Genomic DNA, 20,050 nt, shown 5'->3' with positions numbered 1-20,050 from the left:
ATTGCGGTTTAAAAGAGAATGGAGTTGCATGTCATAAATTGGAGTAGTGCAGAGTGTTGTGAAGTGGCATAGAGAGTTGTGGCATGGTGTGGCATAGAATAGAGTTCAGTGGTGTGGAGTGTCATGGATTGGAGTAATGTAGAGTGTTGTGAGTGTAGTGAAGGGAATAGAATGTCATAGTGTGGAAGGGCATAGAGTGGTGTAGAGTGTTAGAGTATCGCAGAGTGGAGTGGCACAGAGGGTCATGGAGTGGTGTAGAACAGAGTGGAGTTCATAGAGAGTTTTGCGTACAGTGGAGTAGAGTGTTGTAGAGTAGAGTGGCGTAAAGCACAGGGAATTGTGTAGAGTGTCGTAGAGTGGAGTGATGTCATAGAGTGGCAGAGTGGAGTAGAGTGTTGTAGCATGAAGTGGCACAGAGTGGAGAAAAGTTTAATGAAGTACAGTGCCATTTAGTGTAGTGTCATAGAGTGGAGTGCCATAGAGTGGTCTTGAGTGAAGTGGTGTAACATACAATGGTGCAGAGTAGATTGGCATAGAGTGCAGGGGTGTAGAGTGCATTGATCTTGAGTGAAGGAGTGCAGCCTTCATTGGTGCAGAGTGCAGTGATGTACAGTAGAGTAGAATGATGCACAGTAGATTGCAGTGGCACAGAGTTCAAGGGGATAGAGTGGAGAAGAATGCCATACATCACAGTGGTGTAAAGTGCAGTGACATACAGTAGATTGTTTTAGAGGTGAGTGAAGTGGTTTAGAATACAGTGGTGCAAGGTAGAGTGGAGTGGTGCAGGATTGAGTGCTGAGGTGTAGAGTAGAGAAGCATAGAGTGAAGTGGCATGGACAACAGAGGTGCAGAACAGATTACAGTGCCGTAGAGTGGAGTGATGTAGCGTGTACTGGCATAGAGTGCATTGGAATAGAGTAGAGTAGAGTGGCATACAGTTGAGTGGCACAGATTAGAGTGCAGGGGGTAGAGGGCAGTGGGGTAGGGTGCAGTAGGGCAGGATGCAGTGGCACAGGGTGCAGTGGTACAGGGTGCAGTGGAGGGGTGCAGATTTGAGAGGATTGGTACAGGGTAGAAAAGAGTGACACACAGTGGAGTGGTGCAGGGTAGAGTGGTGTTGAGTGGAGTGGCATTCAGTGGTGCAGGCTAGAGTGGAGTGCTTTGGAGTGCAGTGGCATAGTGGGGTGTGGCGAGGACTGGAGTGGGCAGAAGTGGTGCAAGGTAGAGTAGAGTGGAATAGTTTGAAGTGGTGCAGGGTAGAGTGGAGTGCAATAGAGTGGAGTAGTTCAGGGTACAGTGCAGTGACATACAGTGAAGGGGCAGAGAGTGGAGTGGTGCAGGCTAGAGTACAGTGGCCTGAAGTAGAGTGGTGTAGAGTGGAACACTGCAGGGTAGAGTGCAGTGGAGTGGTGTAGAGTGGAATGATGAAGGGTAGAGTGTAGTGGTGTGTGCACTGGCGTAGAGTGCAATGGGACAGAGTAGATTGTGCTTGTGCAGAGTGGAGTGGTCTAGATTGGAGTGGTGTAGAGTGTAGTGGCGAAGAGTGCAGTGGTGCATTGTGGAGTAAGGTAGAGTGCAGTGTTGCACAGTAGATTAGAGGGACATAGAGTGCAGTGTCATAGAGTGCAGCGGTGCACAGTAGAGTGTAGTGGTGTAGAATGTGTTGGTGGTAGAGTGCAGTGTTGCAGAGCAGAGTGTCGTAGTGTACAGTGGCATGTAGTGCAGTGGTGTGGAGTGCAATGGTGTGGAGTAGAGTGGTGCAGAGTGGAGTGACATAGAGTGGAGTGGTGCAGAGCAGACTAGAGTGGCGTAGAGTGGACTGGCACAGAGTGCATTGGCCTAGAATGCATAGGTATAGAGTGAAGTGTTTCAAAGTAGATTACAGAGGTGTAGAGTGGATTGGAATAGAGTGCCTTGGCCTAAAATGCAGTGGCACAGAGTGCAGTATGGCAGAATTGAGTGGAGTGGTGCAGAGTAGAGTAGGGTAGTGAACAGTGGAGTGGTGCAGAGTGGTGTGCCATAAAGTGCACTGGCATAGAGTAGAGGGGTATAGAGTAAAGAGGCATAAAGTGGAGTGGTGCAGAGTAGAGTGCAGTGACACAGTGTGCAGTGGCATTGGCATATATTTATGGAAAATGAGGCACAACTGCGCTAGCACAGTTGTGTGTCAAAAATATTAACACAAGCTAACACCATTCCTTAGTGCCATCCTTGCGCCGTATTTAAAAAAGACGCACAACGGCACATTAAAAATGACGGTAGCCGTTGCTGGGTGGCATTCTGAGAAATGGAGCTAGTGGGCCAAGAATGACACTAGACTGATTAGCAGCAGATTAGCGTCATTTTATCCCGCACAAGCAGCCAAAAAATTACTCCTGTCTAAGACAGCAGACATTACCACAACTCCAATATCCACCGCAGGGGACAAGTGTCCCTAGGGCAACCCCAACACAAACAGTGCCAGCAGGGGGGCCCATGTAAATGGCTCCCAGTGGCACACAACAGACACACACGTATACTCACCTGGGAAGGGCTCCCTCATTTTGTAGTGTCCCTGTGGTGTGGGTGGTGGTGATGCTGGCGGTTGGGGTGAACATCTATGTGCCCAATATGGTGACACAATAGTGTTTCCCCATGGAAATGGGCCTACCAGCACTTTAATGCCTGGTCTAATCAGGCATTAAATTTTGATGCTAACTGGCCTTAGCATCATTCTTTAGTTCCACATCCTAGGTGCACGTCGTAGTAGCATCAGAGGTAAATATGGCGCCCGGGTCTAGCGTCATTTTTAGGAAGGGAACACCTACCTTGAATATCATTGTCACAATCCGACAAATGGTGGGTTGGTGCTTCCTAAAGATGGTGCTAACTCTGATATTTTGACGTTAGATAGGTCTAGCATCAAAATATAAATATGGAGTTAACTTAGTGCCACTTTAGCATACAAAAATGACGCTAAGGTGGTGCTATCTTTCAATAAATATGGGCCATAGTGTTTAGTGGTACGGAGTAGAATGCAGTGGTGTGGAGTTGTGCAGAGTAGGGTGGAGTAGGGTAAAGTGAAGTATGCATGGTGTGGTAGCATACTGCCATTACAAAGAATACATCTTCAATTGAAATGACCATTACATTTGCACAGACATAAGGTTTTACTGATGAAAGTTGACAGTGTTCAAACAATAATGTGTGGAAATGTCATCACCTAGTCTAATAATATGTTTTGCTCTTATTAAAATATTTGTTTTGAACACACTTTAGAGTTACCAAAAATGTGCTTCATTTGTGTTGTCCTAATTCTGATACATTCTGAGATATCGGCACAGTTCATTTACAGACATTTACATTTTGTTGTGTGCTAGAAAAAAATAACATCATATAGCCTTCCGACCAACACTCCCACTGTAGCCAGCATGATTGTCACATAAATCCTCTCAATTTGAAATCAGAGAAAGAAAAGGAAACTCCAAACTCCCTGGAAGACAGAGCCTGACATTTGACCTCTGTCTTTGACTGCACAGCATATGTGAAAAGATAAGGGCAAGATTTAAAGGGGTGTTTACAGAAACCCCCTACTGGTGGAAGAATACAGTAAATAAGGTTTGGGCAGGGGAAGGGACAAACTCAAGCTGGATAGCCTAAAACAAATAATGCAAGCAAAAAGAAAGCAAACACATGCGGGTTATAAACCTCAAAGCCAATGGTAAGCAATTGGCGGAATGCATTCCCAGGTGAGCTTTCCGAATGTCCCCAGGATTGTGTTAGCAAACCGGAGAGCTGTGCCGTCTGGTAGGCTTTGACCTAAAAAGGAAATACGATGGGATAATAATGGCACTTTTAAACAAAGTAGTTCTATTCATCTTGAACATGTGATTATTTTATAAAAGTGACTACAGTCGAATGAGCGATTTTTGTCCAGAAGAAATAACGGAAGCCTTTAGTGAAATTTTACCTGTTGACAGTTAATCTTTGAAATGGACGAGAGATTTTATGAACACTAAAAAGTGCTTCATATAAGAATGAGAAAATCAAGAATAAAAAATGAGTAAAAAGTATTAAGTGAAGGAACACAACTTTGCTAAAATGAGAGCACTAGCACTGGAGGTTTGCCAAGACGCTTAAATTATTTCGCACTTTATAAGGTTATAAAATGCTTGGGGCAGCTGTGAAATACTGTGACAGATGCACGTGCTGGTGAAGTACTGGGCCTTTTATCTATGTTGCAGAAATATTAGGATAGCTGTCTGCGGTGCTAAAATACAGGGACTAGCGTCTGTGTGGCTGAAATGTAGGAAAAGCTGTCCTGGCACTAGAATATTCAGGTGGGTGTCTGTCTGAAATAGCCGGGCAGCTGTCTGTGGAGCTGAAATACCGCGATAGCTGCTCACAGTGCTGTAATGTCGGGATGGCCGAATGTGGTGATGATACACTGGGGAAGCTCAATGCTAAATATTAGGGCACTGTCAGTGGTGCTGAAACTTTCGGGCAACAGTGCCGCGCGCTGAATAGTGTGGGTACATGGGGACAATCGCCATGGTATTAGTATGCTGGTCTGTGGTGTCGAAATATTGGGGCAGCTGTCTGCGACAATGAAATATTGTGACAGCTGCCAATCGCCATGAAATGTAGAGCCATATGTCTGTGGTGCTCGGATATTGGGACAGCCGTGTGTGCTGCTGAAATATTGTGATAGTTGCCCACGGTGATTAAATACTGGGGCCTCCGTGTCTGGTGATGAAGTATCGGGACTGCTGTGTATGGCTCTAAAATACTGAGGGGACAGTGTGACGAGTGCAGGGCTGCATGTGTGGAAAATACCCTGGAACTATGGGCCATCAGTGAGGACACAGTTTCCTGTGGACACAGACTGGGTAAAACCCCTTTGGTACATCTGGGCCTATATGGTGTGCTGACATCCTACTAGAGGACAGGGTGGGTTAAGGGAAGAAATACAGGGGCACTGGGTGGGCGATAAAATATCAGAAGGGCTGTTTGTCATACGCAAATAATTGAAAATGTGCCTGTCGTGCTGGAATAATTGGGAGCTTTGTCTGATTATTTAATTCTGAGGAAACTGTGTGAGATCTAGTATTGGGAAGGAACGGAAAACTCAATAACAGTTACCATACTTGTTATTCTGCTGGAATCATCTCTCTTCCTCAATACACCAAGATTGGTTCGCTCTTTACCCACTGACGAAACCGCTGATGTGTTTTTTGCAATCAATATGTAAAATGCTTGTGTGCGGCAGGGCGTTCTTTCACTCCCCCAGCACCACAATGATAGAGGGAGAGGAAAAGTGGCCAAACGCTTTGAAGACAAAGGCACTGATGACGAAGTGCGCAAATAGTGTCGGGTATTTACCTGCCCCGGAGCGCAGGCGCTATTTATCGCACACGAGAAAATCGCATTTCCCAGGATTCGGGATTTGTTGGGAATGATAAATGGTATCTATTGTGAGTGACTGGGAATAATGGGTGGCTTTTAGCGCGTGTCAATCCAAAATCTTCTTATCACAGTAAAAATTATTCTCTTTTCACAATTTGAAATTCTAGCAGGTTTGACCTGCCAAAATTTAACAAAGGAATCATACTTTTATTTCATCCAGTAATTACCAGGTAAGGGAAACTCGGCACGACTCAGACTTCCATCCCCTGCACAACCAGAGGTTTGGTCTGGGATCGGAAAACTCTGGTATGCCATAGTAAATACCATTACCCTGGTGTGAATTGTTCCCACATTCAGTAAATGCCAGTATATTTGTATGAGACATTTACAGGGTCTGCTAAATGTCTCCTATTGTGGGTTTGAACTTGAGGAATAACATGCAGAATCAGTACTTAAAACACTACATTTTCTGGGCATTTCCCCCTTGTGCAGGGACTGGAATTTGACTCCCGCCTGGTAATCTGGGGCTGAAGCACTAGATTATCCATGCGGTGACGAGATGCTTGGGAAACTGTTGGTGATGCTGAAATACTGTTCTATTGAAATGCTGAAGGAGCTGAATGTGTTTTTTTAGGGAGAATGGTGACGAAATACGAGACAGCTTCCATGATTGTATCTGTGTGTGGTAATCACATACTGTGGGTACCCTGTGGTCCTGACATTCTTGACACAGAGTGATTGGTGATAATGATGAAGTCTGACATCCCAGAGACTGGTATTGTGTGAGGTAACTATTGCCCACTTTGAGTGAAACCATCAAATATAGGGCAGAACACGCAGATTTTGGGACCTTCTGCTTCAAATCCACATGTCCCGATAATTATCTGACCTTTCTACCCCAAACAATTCTGTCAAGTTTGACCTGACCACATTTTTTACAGCGGTTGCAGCCATTATAGAAAGTCTACACAACTCATAATTCCGACCTTTGAGAAAACAAAGCTTTACACGTGTTGAATTTTCTGTACCACTTGTAATCAGGGGCATATTGGAGGTCAGTGAGAGGAGGTGGCCGATGGGAAAACTACGTTTGGTGTTGGGAGTTGAGGTTATGAAACTGTTGTTTGTGATACAGAATTATAAAGGATGGCTTAATATGTTGAACTGTTCCATGAGTGCTCTTTGTATTGTCAAGCACGCACAAGAGCTGTCTCTAATTGTGAAATATCTCTATATGATGATGCAGTACTGTGCTGTCTGTGGTGCTAGTCATATATCAAAGGGCCTGCTCCAACTGTCATTAATTCTTGATTTCCTCTTAAGCTAATTCTGCCCAGAGTTCTTGACATGCGCAGTGAGTAGCACTGTCTCTCAAATTTCTGTGGGTCTCATCATGGCGAAGTCTATGCTAACCCCCTGCCCCACACGGTTGCCATCACTGAGGGAATAGTTAACTCAGGGAGGGTGTCGTTACTAGAGACTACAAGTGGAACTCTGAGGATCTATTTAGAAACGAGGAATTACCAGGGAAATCAGTCGACGTAGTCTTCAGGTGAAGCACCAAAGATCGCAGCGATAGCACAGATCTTGTAATACTGATTCGATCAGTGACTTCTGCTAGTTGCCAAATCGGCTTGAAAGGGGACCTCCTAATGAGGAAACAGACCATATCATACACATCTCACATCACAGCCTCTCCTTGTTATGAGCTCATCTTGACAGGTGCTGGTTCTGATGAAATCACTGGCCCACCCCCAAAAAGAGGTAGGCAGGCAGTGGGGCTCTTGACAGAGCAGAGCGGCTTCTCATACTTGCACGGGTAACTGCATTGCAATGCTAACTCAGAATGTCAAAGTAATGAACCATGGAAGCATGTTTGAGAGCAGTCTAACACTGTAACTGTGGCCACAGGTGGAGGAGATCCGCGGGTGCATAGAGAAGCTCTCCGAAGATGTGGAGCAGGTGAAGAAACAGCACAGCGCCATCCTGGCTGCACCCAACCCAGACGAGAGTGAGTAGAGCTCCAAGTGCAGACAAAACTCTGAAGTGTGAGACCCATCCCTCCTTCCCTCACTTTGTGCCTTGGAACTAATCTTGTTCTTGCCAAGCCTGCCTGCTGTCAGCATGCTAGCATCATCTATGTATCTCTATCATAATGTTATCATAAAATTGCTCACAACATAAGAAGAACATTGAATTACATAATTTCTAATTGTATGGCACTTTCTTTAGGGGATATTTGTAAATATATTCCCAAATTTTGCCGGCATTTGGAATGCCTGTTTCCCTTTCTCCATGTTCATTTTCTGAAAAAGAGAGAGAGAGAGAGAGAGAGAGAGAGAGAGAGAGATAGACAGAGAGAGAGAGAGAGAGAGAGATATATATATATATATATATATATATATATATATATATATATATATATATCGTGCTCTAGGTCAGCCATATTCCAACTCTTAGATTGCCTGAGTGGGCCTGCTCCAGCCGTTGGCTTGAGACATTGTCAATAACATCTTGGATCATCTAGAGGAATATTTTAGTTTCTTCATCATGCTACTAGCTACTTTGATGTGTCCTTCTGCTTCCTAGAAAGTGCTTTCATAGAAATGCATGAAAACACTATTTCACATCTCAAGAGTGCATTCAGGTACCACATTTTTTCTCACATTTAATTAATTAGCTCAGCCATGTACTGTATAAAAAATCAATCTTTGTTATTTGTTTTCACTGTGAGACACATTTCTCCATTGTACGGCAAAACAAATAAAACACTAGTACTTCCATAGGAGCGTTGCTCTAATGTTGCTCTCTACATTTACATCCCGCTACCAGCAGATGATAAGATTCGGCACGCCAGCCAGGTTTTTTCCCCAGAACAATGCTAATGTAAAGGTTTAGCATACAGGGTGGCCTTGGCAAAGCCATTTGGTCTGCATCATAACTGAAAATAGAAGCCAGACCTTTTAGCTTTGCCAATTGTTGGTTTAACAGGCAACCTTCAACATAGTCCAGTTGCCCTACTTTATTCTGGGATGCATTGGTCATTCAGGCATGCTGGCATTACCTGGTGGTCTGGAAGATGTGGGTGCTTTTAGCCAGCATTGGATGCCTTAGCTCAGTCATAGATGTTTCCAGGGTCATATTGTAGGCACAATCCTCCACCAGTGCCAGCAGCTCTGAGTGGATTGCTTACTCACGTGACTCAAAAAAGCATCCATCTTTGTTTTCAAGGTTAGAACATCAAGTGGGCAGTGTAGGAAAATCATTGGCAATGTTTGCTTTTCATACTAGGGCCTACGTATCCTCAAAACCAAATACAAAAATACACCTCCAGGTATTTTCTTCAATAGAAATATTTGTAGGAACATATACATTAGCTACAAAATTCCCACAAACCAGATTAACCTTAGATTGAAAAAAGCATAAATCCTATAGCTTTTTATCCATAGTGTTTTAAAAAAAGTTGTTAAGCTCTGCACCGTTATGACACTTTTCGTAATTCTATTTTCTTTGGGGATAAAATCTGCTTCCTAACCACTGAAGAACATCAGCCTTGTTCAATATGTTCACTTACGTAGTGCATTGTGGGCGTATGTTTTGCATTTTTTTATAGCGATTGTTCCAGCTCCTCGGTTTGGTCCTGGGCATATCTAACCAAGTACGTACCACTGCTCCACCAAATGTTCTAATGGTCACTGAGGTCTCAGTTGAGACGTCACACTCAACAGCAGGCGCTTATATAGAATGTACAAGACAACTTTACTGCAACTGACCTGCACTTACTTAAATTATGCTGTGCTAGCCGGGCTGTGTCTCTTTACAGCAATACCCTGAAGAGCAACCTAATATATGAACTGTTCTCTCCCTTGTTCTCTAAATTCACCACCCATTGAGCCCTTGGGCCTTCTGGGTTTTGCATCTCCTTTTAAACCCATTCCTTGACCACCTGGTCATTCGTCATTTCCTGAACCGTGCAGTCCCCTTTTGCCAGCTTGATCATCAGGTCCTCCTACCTGCTTCTGGAGTGACTAGCTATCTGGAGCTATGCAGACCACTAGCCTGCCAGCTCCTGCTTAAGTCTGTCTGTACTGGAAAAACCCCAAGGCCCCTGTACCATTCCTATAGGGAATAACCAAAGCTAACAATAAACCTGCATCCCCCTGATTGGGTTAGATGGCCTGCTGCTCCATCTAGTACACAGTTCTCTCATTTGTAAAAGAAAATAAAAGTACCCACATATTTTCTTCGGATCCTGCCACTAGTGTTGCTTAATGCTGGGTTTGTTAAATACAAGGCTTCCGGATCTGCGTCCACCCATTGCATCTTCCTTTCACCAGCCTACATTTTCTGTCTCTTGATCCTACTCACCTAAGTTCAATACTTTTCATCCCTGCTGTCTGCCTTTGTCACGGTTTTCCTGTATTGTTTTCCTCCTCCTTTCTTCCCTTTGTTCCTTTCTCTCCCATGCTCAGTATCAAAGTCTGATGATGACTAATAAGTCCCATGTCCCAACAAATGAAAGCCGGTGCCCACCACCTTCAACCACAATCAGAAGGTAAAAACTGCTCTTAAGAAGCAAAACAGCTTTCTTTTGTGTCTCTCCCACTTACCCACTACACCTTAACAATTAATCTCATTTTTACAAAAAATTACATGAAACAGCTGGCCCAAAATACAAGAAGGTCACCAAATGCCAGCAGAAAACACATGCAGGGTGGGCGAGAAAGACGGCTGCACAATGGTGGCCCACCAGAAAATTCTAAAAAGCCATCAAGGGATCAGGAAATATCAGATCTTCTGCAGTTACCGACTGCACGACCTGCCAAAGATAACAAGGCCCGTCATAGGTTTTTGTGGAGATGGAGCAACAACTTAATCCCTTAAGTGTGGGTGTCAGCCAATGGTGGACGCTAGTGAGGTATTAAAAGACCCCTCTGTTGCTCTGCACAGGAGGGAGTCCTTTATTTTATTTTATCCTCGGGCTGCTCAGGATGAAATTCCCGAGCATCCTTAGTGCAGACAGCACTGATGTCATTACAGTAAAGTGAAAGTAAAACGAGCCAATGGGCCCATTTAAATTTCATTGCGTCAGTGCTAAGGGGGTGTATCTAAGCCCCCTGAGTACTGAGTGCTTTGGAAGAGGTATTGCTGGAAAGGGGAGAATCTCCCCTTTCCAATTGTACCTCTGCCCAGTGGGTCTCTGCTTAGGATCGTCAGAGGAGAGCAATCCCCAAGCAGGGATCCACCAACTAGGCCCCAAGGACATGGCAGGGTGGTACCTTAAGCAAGGGCTTATGTTCCCCCACTGCCCTTAAATAATTCAGTCTCTCTGCCCCAGTCAAGTGTGTGATTACCCTGATCTGCCCTCCGGGGAAGTACAATGTCTACTAGATACCAAGGAAACTATAAATAAATAGAAGGGAGGGATAGAGGCTGCCCACGATGGGCATAGCCATGCCCCCACCCCTAAAAATGCATTAAAAGTCTTTCTGTCCCCTGGGGGGAGCTGATCCCCAATCTGCCCCATGGGGGAGGAAAGCCCACTAGACAACAGGGAATTAGCCAAAAAAGTACTGCAGTGGGGGCTTCCAACCATAGCCATGGCCATGCCCCACCCCAAAAAAGCAGCAACAGTCTTTTAAATCCCCCCCCCCCCCCGGGGACCAGATAGGGGTTATTACCCGCTATTTGCCCCCAGGGAAAACAAAGAAAAGAATGTATGAGTGGGGGCTGCCTACCATGGGCATGGACACCCCCCACCCCAAAAACTGTGGCATCAGTCTTTCTATCCACTAGGGGGGCTGATGCGGGTAGTCACTCTCAATCTGCCCCCTTGTAGGGGCAAAAACCACACTAGACACCAGGGGATTTGCAAAACAAAGTGTACAACGATGGAGGCTGCCCACCATGGACATGGCCATGCCCCAACCCCCAAAAAAGTGGCAACAGTCTTTCTGCCCCTCATGTGTGGATGGAGATGATTGTCCCCAATAGGGGCAGAAAGCCTGCTAGACAGCAGGGAAAGCAAGCACATTAATGTAGGCATTGGGGCTCCCCACCATGGGCATGGCCATATCCTTACCCCCCAAAAATGTGGTATCAGGGGCAGAAAGCCCTCTAGACACCTGGGAACTTGTAAAAAATAATGTAATGGGGGGAGCTGCTAACGATGTGCATGGCCATGCCCCACTGCAAAAAAAGCAGCAACTGTTTCTCTGCCCTCTTTCAACATAGCACTTTAGGGCCTTTCCTGTTGTGGTCTCTTGGCCCACCCACACAAGTGGAGTACCATTTGTATCAGGAACATCTGGGACCTTGAAGTGGTAAAAAATATGTGGCTCCCTGCAAATTCAAGAACTTTCTGTCACAGAAATGTGAGGAAAATATGTGTGTTTTTTTTAACCAAAGTTTGACGATTGCAAGGGGTTCTGGAAAAAATTACCGCTGGACTCTCCTAGTTGTCTACTTTTAAAAAATGTGAAAGTTTGCTAGGTATCCTAGGTGTGACTGAGTTAGAGCCCAAAATCCACAGCTATCCACTTTGAAAAAAAGGGGCAGTTTTGAGTGAAAAAATGTGATGTATACATGTTGCGTATTGGTCAGTTTCCTGTCATGGGCACCAGCCCTACCCACACAAGTGAGGTACCATTTTTACCAGAAGACTTATGGAAGCATAGAATTGTAGAACATTTATAATTGCCAATTGGATGTTGCTGCATTTGTGCATTCCAAAGTTAAGTCGGTGTGTAAGAAAAAAGACATTTGAAAAAAAATACTCTTTAAATCATATGCTAGTACGGGTACCCACAAATTCAGGATTTACAAATAACCATTACTCCTAAATTCCATATCTTGTGCCCGTTTCAGAAATACAGAGGTTTCCTTTATACCCATTTCCACTTTATATATTTCACCATATGGATTGCTCTATACTTGGTACACAGTAAAAAAAAAAACATTGTACGGTGCAGCTCAGTTGTTGGCCCTGAGTACCTGAGAACCTACAATCCCTGTATATCCCCACAAGCGGAAGGGCCCAAGGGATGTAATGGTATATTGCTTTTGTAAACAGCCATCGTGACTAAGAGTTACAAATGAAAATGTTGTGGGAGATGGCTGTTTTTTCCTACTCTTTTTCAATATTTATTTATTTCAACAGTTAGTTTCTTTAAGAAAACCTTGAAGGATGTACACATACGACCCCTTGCTAAATTCAGAATTGTGTCTACTTTTCAGAAATATGGAGCTTTCCTGAATCATACAGGAGTTTCATACTGACTTCCACCATAAACTGGAAGTGGGTTGAGAGCACAAACAATAGGTAAATGCACTACATCTTTAAGAAAAATGTCAAAACTGTGCTATTTTTTTTTTTTTATTATTCAGGAAGGGATACCTACCTGCACAAAAACAATCCCCTGGCTAATTTTACCTTTTTCTATGTGTGTTGCAGAATACAGCACACATGGAAAGAGGAAAAAACAAGGGAAAGGTGTGTCAGTTTTCGTGCATTCCCAGGTCTACCACTTATGGTAAATCTGGAAATGCATCTAAATCCACGTTTGTTTCATGGGAACACCCACGCAGCACCAACGGAACGCCTCCCTGGGGTAGAGTAACGCAGCGATTTGCACTGCACTGCATTACTCTGGAATTATCACACCACTCAGGGCCACGCAAGGTGGCTTTGCGTGGCTTGATAAATCGCAATTTGTAGTTGTGTCACGCTTGCATAGTGCAAGAGCAATGCCACTTGTTCGTAAATTAGGCCCTCAGTGTGTCTGCTTTGTCATAAAATATAACCATATTTGTCATAAAGTTTGAGAAAATAATTGTTTTTCAGTCCCAAAAATATTCAAATTTATGTTGATTTTTTTTCAGTTTGTGTGCTTGCCCCTGCCAGCCACCACCTTCTCTCCCTCCTGTTACCCTGCTGACTTTTATCCATGTCTCCCCACTCTAATTCTCTCACACCCCGTCTCTCCGTACGTCTTGTGTCACAGGATGGAAGACCGATGAAGGACCTCGCATCCATATACTCTTTCTATCTCCATCCATTCCACATCACTCTCTCTCCGTCCTGTCACTATCTTCTCACCCTCGTGGTCTTCCATCTCTCCTCTTTATTTCTTCCTCTCTGTGCACTTGCCTGGCGATGGTGTAGCTGTATTATTGAAGCATGTGCAGTGACCAGGCGACAATAGTTATGAGGAGGCTTTTACAGCCCTCTTTGATTTTCTTCGATTGTCCAGCTGGAAGTCAGTGGGCCCATTTTCCTTGCTTGCTCCAGGGCCGAAGGCATACTTATACGTCACTGTGTGCAAGATGGTCAACACCTCCACCCCTCGCCCTGTTTAATCCTCTCTGTCTTTCAAACGTCACCTTTCAGAGACCAAACAAGAGCTGGAAGACCTGACAGCCGACATAAAGAAAACCGCCAACAAAGTGCGCTCCAAGTTGAAAGGTAAGTGGTGGCGCCCTCTGCATAGCTCCTAGATTGTCGTGCTGAATATTTACAAACATTCGATCCAAGTATGTAGCAATCTTGCTTATTTAAATAACTATAATGCTGTGACAGTGTTAACCGCAGGCCTTTTTGAAGGCCCCTACATCAGGGCTGTGCTTCGCTGGCATGGCCATTTCAACAAGCCCTGGTCAATAGGCTGGGCCAGGCAAGCCTTTTATTTATTTGTATTAATTTATTTTTTTGCAAAGATACACAGTAGAATAAAAGTGTAAAAGTAACAACCTATAGGTGGTTTAGGTGTGCTTCCAAACAGCAATTAAACATTACAGTTTAAAAAAGAATAAATAAAAAAGTATGGCCCTTATGAAAACTTTGAACCCCTGTACTTATCTTATTAGGAACTAAGCAGTGATTCCCTTGAGCTCCCAGCAACCCCCAAACCCATATGATAGAACAGGTCTCACACATCTAAAAATACCCCACCAATTCAGATCAACTTTGAAAACCGAAAAGCAGGATATTCCATAAACATGGAAGTAGGACTACAATCTTGCATTGACCTAGGCGCACGGAAAGCCCACTGTCAGAGCTCACATTGAAAACACAGACAATGAGGTACTTAGGGACATGGCATGTGGTTCTTACACACAGTAACATCTGTGTGAATCAAACTGTTTTCTATTAAATGCGGATAAATAATCATGTACAGGACCACCTAAAAATTGCCTATTGTATTTAGTCGAAACCGAGACGTGGCAAATTAAATCAATTTTATGAAAATAAATGGTTTAAAAAACTGGAACTATTACCCCATCTCTCATTTCTAAGAAATGGACTAACGTTTTCATCATGCCGTCGAAGCAAGAGAGAAACACAGAAAGACAGAAACAGGTAAAAAAAGAGAGAAGTAAAAGAAAGGCAGGTAAACAGTGATAAAAGGAAAATGCAGATAAGAAAAGGAACCCGGAAAAGAGAGCTATCCACCCAGGTAGTTTAAGGTAAGGGAAGAAAGAAACACAAGGTGGGATCGAGGCCAGACAGCCTTGGTATGCTGCAATACCGGCTTTCAGTAACACCAACAGCGCTGCAGGTTTTGCATTGTGAGGAGCGCACACACTCCAGGTGACGTGGGTAGGATTAAGGTCCTAACTTAAAATGTGGAAGAGAGTGGCACACAGCCACACTCGCCTTTCCACTAGACTATCAACCTGGAAACCTTCTGATAATTTATAACCGTCTCCAATGTTCCTATAACCAGTTGAGGTGCCTCCTCGGGGGCTTGAGGGCAAACTCCAGCCACCTGAGCGTTCACCACACGAACTTTTTAACATGGCCCTTTCTGCTTTGAACTCCTGATGGGAGGAGGAGGAGGAGGAGGGGGCTTATAGTGTCCTGCTGGACACGTTCTAGTGTTTCCACTAGCCACTCTGCTGAGGGCTGGCTTCCACACTCACCCCACACCCACCCAACACAGGCCCAGCTAATGAAAAGGGCAGGGCGCACGTGCCCTGAGGCCGGTTATGTAACCCACTACCACTGTTTCTGTGTCACCTTGTTGCAGCATGACTGCCTAGGGCCCCCAACTCTACAATGGCGATGAGGCAGGTCTAACACCCAGCAGTAATGGAGCCGGAAGCCCAGCGTTTCCTTGTGAGGAAGAGTGGCACCAGCTCGAGTGACTACAAGGGCAGGGAAAGAGGAGGAGGGCAGCAACAGCACCAACAAAGTGCCTGCTAGCCTACCGGGCATGAGATGAGCCCACGGGTAGCAACGGACACCCAGCGCGGGCCGTGCACCACCAGTAAGGCCCCTGCAGCCGCCTGTTTGCTGAAGCCACTGCAGACGTAATGACAACCAGTCCTGCGGCTTGAGTTCTGGGACCCCTAAGATACATGAGAAGTGGTGCGGAATTTCCAACCCATTTGCACTAAGCGAGCGCCCTCCCCCGCCTGGCAGTATCCTGGCAGGTGCAAGGAAGGACTGTGTCAGGGGGATGCCATGACGCAAAGGGCCCCCAAGGAAGAGGTGTAGGCAGCCCCTGCAACTCACCGGGCCAAAAGTGGCGCAGTGGCCCACAAGAGAAGTGCAGGCGGTCGGCTGACAAACATGCGCCTGCCGAGGAGAGGACGTTTTACTGCCCGTAGCGAGGTGGTATGAGAGAACTGCCCTGGTGACCAAAAGGAACATGCACATCATCTGCCTGCTGAGATGCTGCCGAAGGGAAGAGGAGCGCTTGATCAGCCCGGCTGCACCTGTAATCAGTATCACACACCTCAGGAGAGAAAGGCTCTCAGGATTGTCCTTGGAGAGGAGCGAGCTCCCCAGCATTGTGTCGCTCTACGCCAGTCTTCCCCCACCCCAGCAACAACCAAGTATGGCCTGTGAGGGCTAGCACAGCCCACAGCACATGACTGCGACAGCGTATGTCAAAATTGCAGACCCCTGCTCCAAGCAGAAGACAACCCGTGAGGGCCAGCACGGCCCGCAGCATTGGGAAGGCTGCCGCAGCTGTTGCATACCATGAGACTGCTGATCCCCATCACAGCAAGTGCTTGCCTCTCCACGCAAGGCTGAGAGAAAGAAAAGGGAAGAAAAACACAAAAACTGCACTTACCTGCAGCCCCGGCCAATAAAGACTAGAAATCACCAGCATCTGCACCAATGAGGCACAGTAGGAGGAAAGAGTGCCACAGCCTATACAGAACAACGCCACAGAGACATCTAGTGGCCAAACATAGGTACTGCACCTGTTCAACAGAGAAGCTGTGTGCTGGGCTGAAGAAGAGGCCCGTAACACTAAGGAGATTTCCAGGTAGCAGCAGTACTCCCAGAGAGTTACTGCGCAAGAGCAGCGCCCATAGACTGTAACTGCGCAGAGGTGAGAGAGACGTGTGCAACCCTGCACAGCGGAGGCAAAGACAGCAGCTGCCCCAGCCGAACAGCAAAACCTTAAAAAGCACGCAAGTGCCACAAGAGGCGCCAGGAGAACGCACATGGCATGGGCTACACCTAGCAGCCATCTGCTGCCACCGCCACCAATGGGAAAAGAGCGTCACATGCCCCCGACGGTGACGGACATCACCGCAAGACAGGAGATGAGCATGATAGGCATCAGCAAAGGACGCCCATGTAGAAAGTGACAATGTCAGAGGTGCGCAGAGGGCCAAGCCTTTGAACCTGACAGCACAGGCAGGAGCCCGAGAGACAGACAGAGCCCTACAAGAGCATGACAAAATGCCAGGGAGAAGAGACCATGCCAACCGGCCACACCACAGCTCAAGATGGCCACAGCTGGCCCATTGTTCAGCAGGTCAACAGAACTGACCAACCCTGCCAAGCAGACGGAGGCAGAAGCGAGCGCTGCAACAGCGCAGTCTCGAGGTGCAAGAGCAGCGCCCTCAAGCGAAGATGCAGAGGAAGAGAATGGTGACTCTCCAGTCAGGGGCGGACTACCAAGAAGACCCTGGAACAGATGAGACCTGCAAGAGGTCTTTCAGGAGAGCGGATCAAGTCCTGCTGACAGGACTCAGCCTGCGAGAGGCTGCGACAGAAGACGACGCACCGGCAGAGGTGCAGTGCACACCAGTGAAAGGTCCATGTGACCCAACATGCAACCTGTGGTGCAACGCCATATTGAGAAGGAAAGAGGAGAGAAGAACGTGGCACAATGCCACAACGTGAATGGGTGAAGAGAAGAAGGGTATGGCAGACCAGTCACACAGAAGATCAACAGCACCACAGGTGCACAAGCAAAAGGAGAAGAGTGACAGGACTGAGGACTTGTGGCAGCAGACAAGAGGGCATCCATCACCACAAGCCATCCACCGGGGTGAACATACATCACTGGAGACAGCTCAACGGGTGGACCAACTGTAAGCCACCAACATGTACAAACTGCGTCTAGGCCCCACGTTTCCCATCTCAACCATCCTGCCACCTGTCACCGGCTGCTTGGCCACGATGGCATCCCTGGTCCCAACTGCATACACCAGACAAGAACCGCCAGTGGCCATGAAGTCCCTCAAATCGTCCTTTCGCCAGAGAAGACACCGCCACCTGTTGATCTGTCGCAAGATATGAAAATATCGTCATCTTTATGAGGTGCATCACGCAACCACTAAAGCAGCACACACCACCCGAGTAGAGCCAAAGTCAGCAACAAGATCCGACGTTGACAAGACATCCCCGGCACGCTGGGAAGTTAACCATCCGGACACCTGCCATGAGCCCCCGTGAACCGGACACCTGCCGACGAGAGCAGACTAGACAATTCAGATCATCCACCCTTGGGGTTGCACGAGGCCCGGACGTTGTCCCGTGGCAATCCAGGGACAAGGGCCTCAAGAGAATTCCAGTGAGAGAGGAATACCGCCATGGGAGATGTGTCTGAGGCAGCTCCGTGACAGGCAACGGGAAGCACGGAGGTCACAGACGGAGACAGGTCACCCAAAGACTATTACACTAAGGCCAGAGCACCAGAGTCCTGACGGCCCAAGCACGACAAACCTGCGACAACCACCCTTGTGGCTCTATGAGCGACTGAGATGTGGTCCTGTGAGCAGTTCCTCAGCAATGCTTTTGCTTGGCCTGCGATAGCCCCGGCACAATCCACATGGTCCCGTGGCACCCGGCCAAAGGGCCTCGAGGAGACTCCTATCTGAGGGAGCACTGGCATGGGAGGGAAGCCTGATGCTGCTCTACCAATGGACGTCAGGTTGTATCAAGGCCTTCAAGGACGATACTTCTTCGTCCAGGTCATCCACAGTCTTTGAATGCTTGCCATCCCTAAAGCGGGAATGCCTTCCTGAGATCCTTAAAGTGGACTCCCCACTGCTCCTGAGGCACCAGCATCAAACTGTGTAAATAGACTTTAACACCATGAGCCAAGGTGGGACAGGACTGACAGTACCCAAGCGAACTGAGATGTCATGGACAGGCGACTGTTACATCCTGTCTTCATCCACACAGCCATTCATGTCCAGAGCCGTCTGGTTAAACAATAGAGGCGTGCTGTGATGCAGAGTGCCCAGCTGTACCTGTTCCATGCAGCATGTCCGGTGGACCGCCTGAAGAGACTCGGTGATTGTTTATTGTTGATTTTTTCTCTCCCACAGGTTGGACTTTGTTTCCTTTTTTCAATAAAGTCTGGGAGGGATGTAGTGTCCTGCTGGACACGTTCTAGTGTTTCCACCAGCCACTCTGCTGAGGGCTGGCTTCCACACTCACCCCACACCCATCCATCACAGGCATCACCAGTCATGTGACCCTGCTGATAAAAAGGGCTGGGCGCATGTGCCCTGAGGCCAGTTATGTAACCCACTACCACTGTGTCTCTGTCACCTTATTGCAGCATGAGGGCCTAGGGCCCCCAACAATACAAGGTTGAAGGTGCTGAACAATGATCTATCTACAGAGTGCTGTTTAAAAACACTGCACTCTGCAGATGAGTATCTAGATTGCACATGTGACCGGCCTAGGTCAACTATGACCCTCCTTACATAGGTACAATTCATGTTTTTTTAGCAGACATACTAAGTATGCATAGGGAAGCACAGTTTGTCTGCTAAAATGGGGCTGACAGGGCACACATCAGGGCATGCCTGAGGCCGTCGAGGAGCCACACAGAGCAGCAGGGGTAGGATCCTCAGCACTGTCCCCACTTCTGATAGGGCTGTGCTTCCAGTGCAACAAAGAAGCTGGGATGTGGGTCTTCCTCTTAATCCTGGCCCTGCTAATCTGTCTGGCTCCAGTTCTGTCTTGGCTTGCTGGTTCCAATGTCCAGCACCAAATTCCCAAACTGCTGCTGCCATTGAGCCTTTGAGCTGCCAGCAAAGGAAGAAAGGTAAGTAAGAAAACACTGTGTTGTTTTTCTGTGCATGTGTGAGTGAACGTGTGCCTGAGAGAGAATGAGATTGAATGAGAGTGTGTGTTTGTTTAGTGTGTTTGAGAGTGTCAATGGAAGTGAAAGTGTAAGAATCAATGAGTAAGTGTGAGAGTGAGTTTGAATAAGTGAAAACAAGGGCAAGGGAGTGAGTAAAGCAGTGTGACTGGGTTAGAATGAGACAGTGAGAGGGAAACTGTGAGAAGGAATGTGAATGAGTCAGAAGTGCTGCTATTATTGGTGCAGCAGAGCTCAGAGGCCTCAGGAGCCTACTAAAGCCTATTTACTAATAGCTCAAAGCATCTGTATCCCAGGAG

The 20,050-nt window shown here is 46.7% G+C and overlaps 1 protein-coding gene across 1 annotated transcript in view; it reads left to right on the top strand.

Moving 5' to 3' along the window:
- The window catches only part of LOC138304261 (syntaxin-1B), a 293,052-nt gene that overhangs the window by 168,414 nt on the left and 104,588 nt on the right, over positions 1-20,050 (top strand). The window contains exons 3-4 of the mRNA XM_069244180.1: positions 7,297-7,396; positions 13,775-13,849. Of these exons, the coding sequence (XP_069100281.1) occupies positions 7,297-7,396; positions 13,775-13,849 (175 nt within the window). The remainder of the gene's footprint in view (positions 1-7,296; positions 7,397-13,774; positions 13,850-20,050) is intronic.

Source organism: Pleurodeles waltl, chromosome 7, assembly GCF_031143425.1.
Source record: "Pleurodeles waltl isolate 20211129_DDA chromosome 7, aPleWal1.hap1.20221129, whole genome shotgun sequence".
Lineage (NCBI taxonomy): Eukaryota > Metazoa > Chordata > Amphibia > Caudata > Salamandridae > Pleurodeles > Pleurodeles waltl.
Note: the sequence above shows the minus strand (reverse complement) of the source record. Positions and strands in the feature narration are given on the sequence as shown.